General features: G+C 37.8%; 1 protein-coding gene across 1 annotated transcript; it reads right to left on the bottom strand.

The window, feature by feature from the left end:
• Positions 1-3,207: 3,207 nt before the first annotated feature.
• Positions 3,208-9,160, bottom strand: LOC143460401 (serine/threonine-protein kinase PLK3-like). The gene is made up of 10 exons (XM_076957892.1): positions 8,440-9,160; positions 7,778-8,023; positions 7,245-7,456; positions 7,022-7,166; positions 5,513-5,662; positions 4,947-5,400; positions 4,590-4,779; positions 4,338-4,497; positions 4,064-4,228; positions 3,208-3,944 (listed from the first exon to the last, which is right to left on the bottom strand). The coding sequence occupies exons 1-10, from the start codon at positions 9,076-9,078 to the stop codon at positions 3,771-3,773; spliced, it is 2,535 nt and encodes an 844-aa protein (XP_076814007.1). The 5' UTR covers positions 9,079-9,160; the 3' UTR covers positions 3,208-3,770.
• Between the last annotated feature and the right edge of the window lie 4,366 nt (positions 9,161-13,526).

Genomic DNA, 13,526 nt, shown 5'->3' with positions numbered 1-13,526 from the left:
TAAATGCATTTTCTTTAGTTTTACAATTATGATGTATACAGAAATTCAGATGTTTTTGCTACTAACCTGTAAATATCCGATCGGTTTACGACGTATAATTTTCGAGTCATTAACGATTGAAAATTTGTGTGCAGTGTCGGCCACGGTGGTCGGACGATTCAACCCACGGAAGATTCAACCCCGGACGATTCAACCCAGGACCATTCAACCCAGGACGATTCAACCCACGGACGGTTCAACCCGCGGACGATTCAACCCGCGGACCATTCAACCCGCGGACGATTCAACCCACGGACGATTCAACCCGCGGACCTTTCAACCCGCGGACGATTCAACCCAGGACGATTCAACCCACGGACGATTCAACCCACGGACGATTCAACCCACGGATGATTCAACCCGTGGACGATCCAACCCGCGGACGATTCAACCCACGGACCAATAACTAGCAATAACAATAAGTAGCAATAACTTTTACACAAAAAGTACCGGTACCGAATACCGACAAAGTACCGAACTACTTTTTTAAAATAGTACCGAACACCGGAACCGTCAGTACATATTTTGCCAAGTACCGGTACCGTTAGCGACGGTACTTTTAAAGTACCGACTGCCACCTCTGTTGAATTCTGTGTATTTGTAATTCTTTGCCCAAACGGTGACAAAACTCGTCAACTAAAAGTAAAAAAGTCATGGTATGGTCAGGTGGCGCCATGGAGTCGAAATGTTGGATAATAATTTATCTGTGCCCATTGTCCATCAGCAAGAAGTGACTTGCCAACTTTCTTTCGCGTCTTTTCAACTTTCTTTGCATTGAAAAACAATAAACAATATGAAACAAGAAGTGTTTCTTTAACAAATTAATGGCTTTGGCAGATGATGTTGCCCATTTTTCTTATAGGTATAGTTATCATCACTGGAAGGGAGTGAAATTTACACGGACATGGTGTAAGTTTAACAAAGCGAATACAGCTGTTATAGCGTATTATAATTGCTGCTATACTTTTATGGGAGTACAGTAAATTGAGTTTTTAATTATTATTTTGTTGGTAAAGTATGAGGTTTTTGGTAATCTAGTAATCTACTAATACATTCGACTTGTAGAAAACATATATCGCATGTCTCGCTTTTGCAAGCTTTTTGTGCATGAGGTCTGTATTATTTATCTAATTTCCATATAAGTCATAGAAAAACAATTCCTGGAAGAAACGCGTAACAAAGGTAGACTATATACGATATGTACCGTATACCATTATACCAAGATACTTATAGTAAACTTTCTCTCATATCAAAAGTAGAATTTACGATATCAGTTTGTTGACTTCAATGCTCTTTGTAGTAAACAATATGTAGTATGCATAATCATTTAGCATATAATTACGTTCCAAAGCTGGTTTAAGTAATTCGTTATAAACGTAAGAGGATGCCATGAAGTCTAGCTAAGTTAATCATTTTTCTGTAAATGTTGCAGCAAATATACACTATAGCCTTATAGCCATGGTGTAATTGCAGAATGATTAACTAATTGAATTTTACACCGCAGCAAAAAATAATCAATTAATTATGAATTATAGATCTATTCATAGACATTAATTTATCAGATTATTTCTTCCTCAGTTTCTATAACATATATGCTGTACAGCATCCAAGATTTTCGGGCCTATTTGCTATTTCATATTTTTATCTCCTGTAACACTTCTGTGACAATTAACAGTTATTTGTGCTAGTATACATAGGCTAGCATATGAATCAATTGTGTATGCAAATAGTGAACTGTATAAGAAACCATTCTTGACAATTAAGCAAAAATGATTTTAACATAAAAAGCAGCCTTGTATAATATTAGCTACTTTTGGTGGGCCAGAGCAAACTTTCGTTCATTTGAAGCTATCAGCTTTTTGGGTTGTTATTGGTTCAACGTAATCAGTAATCACATAACAATTCTTTAAGTGATACAAATATTCTCATTTATATTGTAGGCCTATACGTTTACTGTATGTTATAGCAAGCTAGCAACGAACAATTTTACTCGGAGTAATATTGTCATTAACATCTTAAGCATGACTTATTTCACTTTTTTACGTTGAAATGAAATGTTTTCATTTGAAGAAGTCTTTCTTTCGGTAAAAGAATAATTCCTCTTAAATAAATATTTTCTTTTTGTCATTGATTTGTCAGAAATCAATCTTTTTGCTAAAATTAGCACAAAGATTGTTTGAACGTGTCTCTTGTAGAAGTGGTCTAAACCTGGGCGTTTTATTGCGGTTTTCTCATTCTTAAGTATGACGAGGATATACTGTTTGATGTCGAGAATGGCGTAGCCTACAGCAAAATTGCCCTCGTGATTATTAATTATCAAATCAAGTTCCACTATATGGACGCTATGGAATTTTGTAATAAACCTACAAATGGTACCAAGAAATACTATAAAAAATGAAATGTACGCAAAGTTCTAAGACTATTATTTTTGTTATTATTTATTACATTTTGCATACGATTTTATCGCAATGCTGACTTGAACGCTTTAAGTGACAGCAAATGCGGTCAATTGTAACTTGTATTGCGGCACAATGTAGATCATGCTGGGCGTTTTTACAAATTTTTTGTGTGTTAGATAAAACTTTAAAGTATAACTTTTTGGGTATATAATAAACCAAGTTTTTCCGAAAAAACTCTGATAAAGAGTTTACGCTATATTTTTAACAAGAAAGTAAATTTATAAAGTGTTTCATCCAGGAACAGTGTTTTTACTCGCCCTAAAACCATTTTTATAATTGTAGCCAGGCTAAAATGTTTATACAGAGGAAAAAGTTTCAAGCACGTCAGTGGTATAGTCCTGCCGCCCCAGCAGTTTAGTCTGTTGTTAAATGTAGTTGAGCACTAAACGTTTTTTGTTTTATAATTACAGAAAGTTTACGGAGGCAAGTGCTTCATTTACCTCAATGTATATTGTATCAATGTTCTATACTTCTATAGACCGCATCCTTCAATGCAATTATATATATATGGGTTTAATTGTAACCGATGTTATTAAGTTTTTAAAAGCGACTTCCGTTATTCCTATATTCGCCATTTTATTATTTTAACATGGGATTTCCATATATGTAGTAATTCCCTGCTTTTAAGCAAATTGGACACCAGATCCTTTCGAGCAACCAGTATATCCAATATATAGGTGAGAAATCACTCTTAATTCACAACGGAGACTAAAGTTTATCTTTTGTATTGAGGCAGACGCCAAAAATGAACAATGGAGCACGCACATAAATAAATAAATAAATAAATAAATAAATAAGATTGTGAAATAAATTAAACACAACGGAATTAGCAATAAAGTCAGAAAAAGTTTTCGAATGAAAATTCGTCTCGAGTCCGAATTTAAATTCATTCTCGTCCATCTATAATAAATAAACACAGAGATGCGAGTTTTACTAGAACTAGATAAAAGTGTTTGGCGCATCCATGCTGGCCATACGACAAAAGAGATTGAATGTAAAAGCAAAAATAAATTACTAATTTCAGCGGTCTTTGTACTACGACATTCAAACCGTTTACAGGCAATTACTTCTTAAAAATAGCAGCAAACAAGCCACACGTTATCTACGGTTGGCAGTGTCAACAATGTAAACCAGCTTTGAAGAAGGGCAACAGTAACGCTAAGCTTGGTTTCTTCTTACTGCATCAATATTTTCTCCAAACATTATTTTATGGGGAAACTGTGCTAACAGCTGTTTATTGCACAGACGCGAGTTCTCAAAACGATAATGATTCTAAGCACCTCCACTGCAAGAGTTACTGCAAACGGCACAGAAAGGATGAGATTCACAAGAAACATCAGCAAAGATAGAATGAAATTGTTGATGGATTGCTGCAAGGCGAGCTTTGACATCTGCGTTAGCAGTGGAGGCAAATGAGGTGCCTTCATAAGTTGTGCAATTTCGTTTCTGCAAAAAAATTATATTAAAGTCCAAAGCCCACAAGTATCGTAAGCAAACAGTAGCCTATAATCCACACACTAACGTAATGGTATATTAAATCAAAACGAAAAGTTTTAAATTCTTACCGAATCCATGATGGTTATGCGCATTGACGAACGCTTGTGAATGGAAGTAATGCTGACTTTCACGTGGTCCTTCCGAGAGTTTATTTGAAGTGTACCGTCGTTGAAGTACATGGCGATATAATCATCTGTACGGCACCAGGTGATTAAACGAGCGTCTTCCGCTTTCTGCAAAAAAAAGAAAATCATGAACATACTAATACTTATTACCCAAATACCGTGTGACCATGGTATGTTAATTGAGTAGTATGTTGTAGTACCCAAGTAGTAATTTTACCTCCTCTTTGCTCGAAGTCTTTCCGTTCTGGCGCAAATTTCTGTCCATGTATACGGAGAAATTGCGCAACATAGTTGCATATTTTTCAAAGCATGGCGGAATGCAATTTGTGGAAAACTTGACGACACCATTTGTTTCGTTTGATGTGTACTCCATTACACTGCAATCAGCAAAAAATTAACATTATTTTCACGAAAACCCTTGGATGAGAGTGAGACAAAGACAAAAAATTTGGTTTGAAGCTTTACTTACTTTCCGCCGGGAAGCATAGAAATGTGTTTTCCATCGTTAAAAAGCACAGAGATACGTCCATTCGAAAGCTGATATCCAAATCCGTAACGATTTGAGTAGTCCACCCACTTGCTGACCAAGATTTTAGGGCTAACGGTGGCGGAAGGTGTACAAGTTTGATTTGTATCAGTCTTTCGCGGGAGAAGGTTCTCTGTTAAAAATAGAATCTCAAAGTTACAAAACAACATTTGCCTTCTTGTACAAAGGTGAGATAAAATCACTTAACCTTACTAATCCGATGCGCTTGTTAACACGAACATGAACACGCAATCGAGAAAACCGTGAAAACCAAATATAGCTAATTCGCAGAATGCCAACCTTGTGCGCAAGAGGATTCTTGTTTAGAGGAGATGGCGCCTTTGCGTCCGTCTGCAATAGTAGCAGTGGCTGCAGCACGTACACACTTTCCAGGAGAAGGCATCTTGGAAAGTTTCTTCTGCAGCCGGCTGGCAAGAAACTTCACAGGACTGCTGAAACCGGAACCCTTCTGTTTCTGTCCGGATGTGACTTGTTCAGCAGAATTTGACAAGTCTTCGACTTGAACGATTTGAACCTCGTTAGCCTGGGTTAGTGAACCATCGTTGGTACTCAAAGCGGCCAATGTGCGCGATTTATCATCCGATGACGTGTTCGCTGGTGACGGCTCCGGCACATTCAGACTGTTGTTATTTTCAACGACCTCCAACTTGGATACTTGTGGGAGCGAAGATTCGTTTGATGATGTCATTTGATTGATCGCTGATGGGCGCAACGAGGCCAAGTAAGCACTGTGCTGTAAAGACAAAGACAGAAAGTGATGGTAGCGATTATTGGCAATAATTTATTTGGATGGCCACATATAAATAGGTTATGAATACTGTAGTGACAGAATAATTATTGCTCACCTTGGCGAAAAACGCATGCGATGAGATTTCGGATAAGGTTGGGCGTGTTTTTGGCTTATGACGTAACATCCAACGAATGAGGTCGCTTGCTTCAGACGAGACTGTTGAAGGGATGCGGTAACTATTCTTTAAGATGCACCGGTAGGTTTCCTGAAACAAAAAATTTAAGCTAATTATTCTATTTTTTTTAATTTCCTAAAAAAATAACCCGGAACTTTCACCGAGTCCTAAAATACGCAATTTATGTGTCAGTAGACATGACGCACTAAACAACCACACCACCAGCACTTGAGAAAAGATAAATTAATGTTAGCTTTACCGCAGTACGCTAAAATTTACGCATTGCTCACGGCAGCGTCTTTCAGAATCGCGTGGCCCACAACATACGCGTAAAAACCTTGACTTAATAACGTCGCTTTCGTATTGACTGCTATTTCAGGCCCTGTCGTGAGTGGGGTTCGTTGGGAGAAAGGGAGAACATTTTGATTTATCTGCCTGGCGAGACAAACACTGGGGAAAGCGATTAGCGCTAGATTAATTGACAGTTCCAGTAGCACAGCTGGAAAATAAACTTTGCGCATTTAACTTAGTGCTGAACAATTAATATTGAGGTTTTTGGAAGGCTATTCCTTCCTGTTGACTAGCTCCAGGAGTCACATAAATTTCCCGAGTAGTGAGTCACAGGACAAATTTCCATAGTAGCGTTTGGTTCCAGCTCATGCAGCTGCGGATTACAAGTGAGGATACGAGCAAAACATTTTTCAGTTTCTGACACAAAAACATGTCTTCGAAAACATCTGAAAGGGGTTTGTTGCAGGACACAGTATCCCTATATTTCCCTTTACACTATGACACATAGAACGCGTTGTGTTCTGAAGGCGAGGTGAAGTGCGTCAAACCGTAAACTATTTTAGTTTTAGAAAACGCTTTGGCTAAGGTTTCTTGGGCATTTTGAAAGGAGAACGGCTTGTACTGACACCGACCGCAGTATGTACGACGGTTAGCTACACTTACACTATGAAAACAAAACATCTCCCCGACAAAACGCTGATATCACATCTGCCCTATTAACAAAGAGTTCAAACGTTGCTAGGTTACGTTTTTATCACGTCATTATTAATGGCAAAGTAGATTGCGTTGGAATAACACACCAATAAACATAAGGAGAGAACAAAAAGCGATTTCCGCATTCTTACTTGCGGTTGCTATTCGTTTTATGACACATAAAGCCAACAGCCGAAATAAATAAGTACGCCTCCCTATTTATTTTGAAGTATAATAATTCGTGCGAAACATTAAAGGCCCTCTAAGTCCACGACGAGTTATTTTACACGCTGGTGTTAAAAACCGTTGACGAATATACGCTTCATGTCACCGATGAAAGTACATTTTATAAAAGGCATCATGGGAAAAAGTGTCAAACTCTAAAGCCAAATTAAGTCGATAAGCAGAAAAAATTATTGCTCAGCAAAACGACTGCCAATATTCACTAATAATAAATATGCTTACCCTCAAACAATAAGTTTCAAACGGCGGTTTGCCAACCAGCAACGTGTACAAAAGACAGCCAAGTGCCCACACGTCCGCTTCTGGGCCATGCCCTTGCCGCTGCAATACCTCTGGGGCTATGAAGTTTGGGGTACCACAAATTGTTCTGTAATAAGTTGCACGATGTTAGTTTTATAATACTCAGTGTTATGGAATATCCAGCCTTTATTCAATTGAAACTTACTTTTTCTTGCCCCATTCAACACGAGTGGCAAGCCCGAAGTCACCAATCTTCACTTGCATGTCGTCGGTGAGGAGGATATTGCCCAGTTTAAGGTCTCTGTGAATGATGCCCTTTCCGTGAAGATGCGACAATCCAGCAACCACTTGTTGGAGGATGTTGCAGACTTCCTGTTCTCCAAGACTTTGCTTCTTTTTTAAATATTGCGCCAAACTCTATGCAAGCAAAACATGAACGAACAGTTATAAATATGAAGTTGTCAGTTAGTTATCCCTATAGTTATTTTCTCAAAAACGCTTGTTAACCTCAAACATTAACACTTTGAAATTTTTTTCCAAAAATGTTATCTTTACTTTTATCTGTGTAAGGGAACATTGTGTAAAATGCCCCAGAGTCAAAGGGAGCACACACTTCCAAGAAACGACTGTGCTGCTTTAATTGCCGGCAGTGTAAGGTTTATTTTGAAAATAAGCATAATGCCTTGCAAAATATTTTGTGCGTCAAAAGTTGTTTTCAAAACCCAGGCAAAAACTAACCTTTTTGTTACAAAGTTCCAAAAGGATGCACACTGCTTTGTCGTCCTCAAAGCTATCGAGGAATTGTACGACGTTCGGATGTCCTCTGGCTTCCGTGAGGAGCTCAACTTCCACATTAACTTTCTCTCTTTGTTGAGGGCGACTAAGCCGGGATTTTTCGATCACTTTCGCGGCGCAGGTACGCTTTTTTGTAGATTTGCCAGCTTGGTCAAGCTGAACCACCTCGTAAACTCTGGCAAAACCTCCCTGCGCATAATAGAACATTTTTTGAACACAGCTTACATTAAATTGTAATAGTCAAAATGAAACATTTACGAACGTAAAATGAAACCGATATTGTTTTAGGTTTAAAACCTAAATTGCTGAAGTGTTATACATGGCCATGAATATATAAATTAAAGGTGATTAAATAAAAGTAAATGAAATCTGTTTAAAAATGTTTCTTTAGTTGCAAATGAAAATTATTTCCTTAAATCTTAGCAATCGAGTAAAAAAGATTGGTTTCAGCCGGGTCTTTGCGTGGGTAAAACAATATTTATTTCCTAGGTGGAAAGTGTAAACGAGGTTGGCGCTTCCTCAGGTAAGAGGAAACAAAAACAAACACACGTAAATAGAAAAACGTTTTCATAATCACTCGTTTAACAAATTGCTATCATATTTACCTTTCCAAGAAGTCGCCGTTTCTCGAAAGTTTTCTGGGTAACTGGGTCTCGAAGACGTCTGTTATCTTCCGCGGTGCTTTGATCGCATTTGGTGGATGTACATGATTGCGGGTTAATTCTTCTGTGCGAGGCCACAAAATGAACTGATGGTGATGCCGTTCTTGTTTCAGTAGCTGATAAATTTAGCGTTGCTGGCGATGATGGCACTGCACTTAATTCTGGATGATATGGAACTCGGGAACAATGATTGTTGTTGTTTGCGCTATCCAAGTACTGATGCAAAGGCATTGCAATGTCCGATTTTCTCCTTGTTTGGGCTTCACTGTCACAGCACGATGATGTGGCCGATGAATACGCAGAAGAGGCGGTGGTTATGTCAGGACTTGGCGTGGTAGGAATACTCGAACATACCGAAGAACATCCCGATGAGTATGCGGAGCTTCTTCGAGACACTGAAAAGTTTTCGACAAGAGGATCAAAAATCCCCGTGCATATCCCACTGTCTTTTTCTAATTGTTTGCTCTTTCGGTAACTTTCTGATTCTTTGGTTTTAGCAGCGCTGGCGTCAAGACGATTCTTAACAGCAAGCATATTTTGTCGTATAGAATCCATTTGTAAGTGTCTTGCTACTTCGCACATTCTTCGTTTAGAATAATACCGTAAGTACTTAACCACAATCTACATAAAACAACACAAAGTGAACTTATGCCACAAACTACCTTAGCTAAGCAGTGGTAACAACGCTTCCAATGATCGCGCCACCACAGCACCTAGTCTTTGACGCGAAGCATGGTAACCACGGCCAATATAAACTTGACGCTAGAAAAAGCGAGGGAACTTTTTTTCTTCTGTATAAAAAAGAAAGAGGTGAGAGAGGGGAGAGCGTTGATGTCTCGCCATGGCGCAATTACACACGCGGCGCTCTTCAAATTCTTCCGTTTTTGAATTGCTCTCTGGGCGAGTTTTGTATGTGGTGGATTTGGAATGTCATTGTATCAAATTTCTTTGATTCCTTTTCATGTAACGGCTGAATCAAGAATTCGCATACTAAGTGAATCGTGGGTAGGCTATAGGATGATTTCAGGGAAAGCTCTAGGCTGGTTTACAGTGAATGATGTATTATGTACTAGACTACTAGAGCTTTGCAACAGAATTTTGCGATATAATCATTCATGTTATTGACAGGCTCTTCTTCGAAATCACTTGAAAGCGATAAACTCGCTACAAGTGGAAACCCACTATTTGGCATGCTTCGTATACAAGATCCGACGTTTAATCCTAATTTTATGGAATTTTTTGACGTTAATACAAAATACTGTATTTTAATAATTTAGTAAATGTCGTACAGCTTACGCACAGTTGCGTAATCCCGGCATTATGTACAAAATCCCAATATTGAGGCCTATTGAGCACATGCGGCACGTGTTGCTGTTGTTATTGGTCGACCTATCAAGAATAATACCACCTATAATTGTTGCTGACGTCCACGTAAGGGTAATTAGAACACCTGGATGGCTTCATGCTTCTTTGTGCCAGTCACCGGGATTTCACCAAATAGCCTATTAACCCCTAATATGGTCTGAAACAACATCAAAATACTTGGTACTGGTCAAAAGTCTGAACTAGTGAAGTGAGTTCGGTTTGTTACGTAGAATTTGAAACACGCCAAGCGTTCAATCGACAAGATTACGTAACGCTGTCGTAACCCGCTTGTTGTTAGGAAATACTTTAGCTTTTGTTACACGTGTTTGTTTCACCAGTATAAACTTCAGTACACTCGTCAGACCCATCAGCACAAAACTATGCTAGCCTGGTGGTAAGGTTTACAAGTCAATACAACATACAACCATTACCTCATTGATTCCGTGGCTACACCATTTACCATATTAAGTAAGTTAAAGTGCGAAGTTATGTTTTTTGTGTTTTAGCAGTACACGTAAATAGAGTTATCGTCCGGCATACTCCATTAGTATAACTGTACGTGCAATGGACATCTATGACAACCAAACAACAAAAAGAATCAACACGGTTGTCACGGGCATTAGAAGTATGTCGTAATGGATTTGTTATAGCAAACACACAGGTATTTGAAAGTGCTTGTATGACGTTGTTATCCTTTGTTTGCACCAACCGTAATTGATAGAATTTCTCAAGCCGATTGCTGGTGATTTCCCAGTAGTCTACTTTCTTCGTTGTGAAAAGGAAATCAAAACCTAAAGACCTGACTAATCAAACCATGCTGTTCAACTGTCTGATGACGTAATTTCGATATGCGCCAGCTAAGGCAACTTGCATCAACTTCGCGTCGGGTTGGTCATAAATTTTTAGTAATCTTGTAAAAAGAACTTTGTGTGAACTCAATGGCGCGATATCCCTTGGCATCATCAGGCGACGCAAGAACCTTTATCCGATACCTTTCAGACAAGGCTGTGCTTTATTAGAGCAACGCACGGTATTCCTTAAACAATTCAGCAGAAAACAAAGAGTGTAGTGTATGATGCATTCCGATGATTCGTAACATTTGTTTGGAATCAACGCTATCGTTTTTCTTAGATTCACTGCAAATCAGTTCTTTGATGTACGCAGGATGTGTAAGTTAATTGTTCAAAAATAAAGCCTTAATCAGTTGGGTTGTTACAGTATTTCTTTATGACTAATACTCATAAAACATTTATCGTAGTTACTCAACACAGCTAAGTTGTTTATTACGACAAAGCAACTTGTAGTAGAACCTGTTTTCACAAGAGCGTTGAGCCAGTCTATGTAAAACTAAGTCCTACTTTTAAAGTGGCAAAAAGGCGTCAATAAATCAATTAATTCTTCCAACCGTTATCATAAAGAATAATGTGTTGATGCTCTGAACATACGTAGTTCCTTTCAACTTTTGCTAAATGTATTTGAAGGTGAGTGCGAATTTGACCATCACGTTTCACTGTAACAGGCTTATAGCCACGGTTACAAAGACATCAATGCAGTGTAAAAATACCATCTCGATCACAGTCCGTTGGCTTTATTTATAACACTGAGCCGCAACTACTGCAGACGTCATCGTCACATTTTTAAAGACTCAAAATTCACTGAACCACATTTGCGGCTTTAGTCAGATTTAGGTAAACTTTAGCCTTCATTAGCAAAATCTCTGTGAGGATAATTTCTTAGAAAAATAGTTTTGTGAACATTAACATAATCGGACTATTTTGGCCTCGTGCCTAAGAAAGACCGACGTATTCATATTACAGGATACCTGAAATTTATGAAGTTCATTAGCTCACGCTAATGAGGATCAGCAGGGTTACTGAGCCTGGTACGGGTGGCATTAAAAGACATTAATCAACGTCATTCAACACGCTTTATCATGTGCCTTTGATTCTACAGTCAGCTTTGTGCAATCTTAATAACTTTCCATCCAACTGATGAGACACTCGACAATCTCAAGATATCCTGTTTGTTTCAGTGTTCTTTATCTCGTCAACGATAAGCAAAAGTATAGTTTCTGTTTAAAACAACTTGTTTTTAAAAAACCTCTTGATGTGGCGACTTGCTGACACAAGAGATACCGGTTTTTGTCATAATACACGAGATATGATAAACTCTGTCGCTAAGCTGCGATTGGCTTGTACAGGATTGGGAGTCCCGAAATAGATTTGTTAATCTTTAGGAGAGCGAAGACTTGAAAACACTTACTGCTTAACACTAACAAAGTCCTGTAAATGCAAGTCTAAGTTACACTTTTGTTCTGCTCAATGTTTATGAAATTTGCCATTTGTCACGTTTTGGTAACACGGCATCCAAACATTCGGAGGCCGACTTGCAGAAGTTTGCAGACTTGTTTATTCTCTTGTAATTAGTGAGTAGATAATAGTTTACTTTGCAAGCGATTATCTCGATAAAAGTATAGATACTGGGCCATAAGTGCTTGCTAGAGCAGGTACTAGATTTTAAACGGATTACAATGCATAAGCATTACCCTGTATAATGTTTTTGTTTTTGCAGAATACAACACTTCTTCATAAAAGGCTTGAACGTCTGTCGACTACTTCTCTAAAAATGATTACTCGTCATTTGAAGTGATTTCGGCTTTTCGGTGTTACGATGTTTTTCTTAGTGACAATTTTTGCTTCATGCCAGCATGCATATTTCACCCCATGAAAGCCGTCCGTTGAAAATATGTTTCTATCTAACAATAGTGACAATCAACTCAAGAAAGTTGGAGGGTTGCGTTCCGGTTAAAAGTTAGAAAATTCATCCAATTTTATACGTATGCCAAAATTTGCCTAAGGTTTTCACCAATTTCAAAGCAATACAAACTGCAGCATGAGATGTATGTGCTTGCCTTATTTTGTGAATTGCAATAAGTCTTTATGAATAATAAATGTTATTATCGCATTGGTATTACTACAGACATATGTACTGTATATTAGTTTTGACACATTTTCATTTCCTAATGTAAGGCATTATATTGTTTTTTATAACTGTTTTACGATGTGCTCTAATAAAAAATATATGTTTATTAATACTTCATCTCTATTTAATCTTTTAAATAACGATTTTATCTTTGACATTATCCAGCACGTAGCCTATTCCCGTAAGTGAGCTTACTAACGTGTTGTGCGTCATGTGTTAAAAAACGCATCATATTATCTTGAGTGTATTGTAAACCTTAAACTAACTTACTAAAGTTTTACCCCATACCTGACATGCGTTGTTTTATCAGAATGAAATATCTAACAGAACATTCTTTGAGAACTATATGGGTATTTGAAAACTCTGCTAAACATATGCTGTCCACAAAATGTTCAACAATTTAAAAAACATTATTAATATAAATTGTCGAAAGACTTTGTGGACATCCTTTATTGCATAATATTTTCATGGCTGTTTATCGTTTATTTCTGACTAACATATGTATTAGTAGTAGTGTAGTAGTATAAATGACGAATAAGGCACAATGGTGGAAGGTCTTTACAGGTTTGATAAGTCAAAACTCAACCTTAATTGCATCGATTCTATCAATTTACGGTTCAAGTTCTACCCTTGACTTTCTGTATTGCTGCATGATATATCAGGTTGGTGGAAAATGTTTGAAA

This window comes from Clavelina lepadiformis, chromosome 5, assembly GCF_947623445.1.
Source record: "Clavelina lepadiformis chromosome 5, kaClaLepa1.1, whole genome shotgun sequence".
Classification (NCBI taxonomy): domain Eukaryota; kingdom Metazoa; phylum Chordata; class Ascidiacea; order Aplousobranchia; family Clavelinidae; genus Clavelina; species Clavelina lepadiformis.
This window is presented reverse-complemented; position numbering and strand designations above follow the sequence as displayed.

Excerpts from the sequence above, each read along its gene's own strand:
- LOC143460401 (XM_076957892.1), bottom strand. The coding sequence starts at position 9,078 with ATGTGCGAAGTAGCAAGACACTTACAAATGGATTCTATACGACAAAAT. Across the intron at positions 8,024-8,439 it reads AACGGCGACTTCTTGGAAAG|GGAGGTTTTGCCAGAGTTTA; the intron begins GTAAATATGATA and ends TATTATGCGCAG. Across the intron at positions 3,945-4,063 it reads GCATAACCATCATGGATTCG|AAACGAAATTGCACAACTTA; the intron begins GTAAGAATTTAA and ends ATTTTTTTGCAG.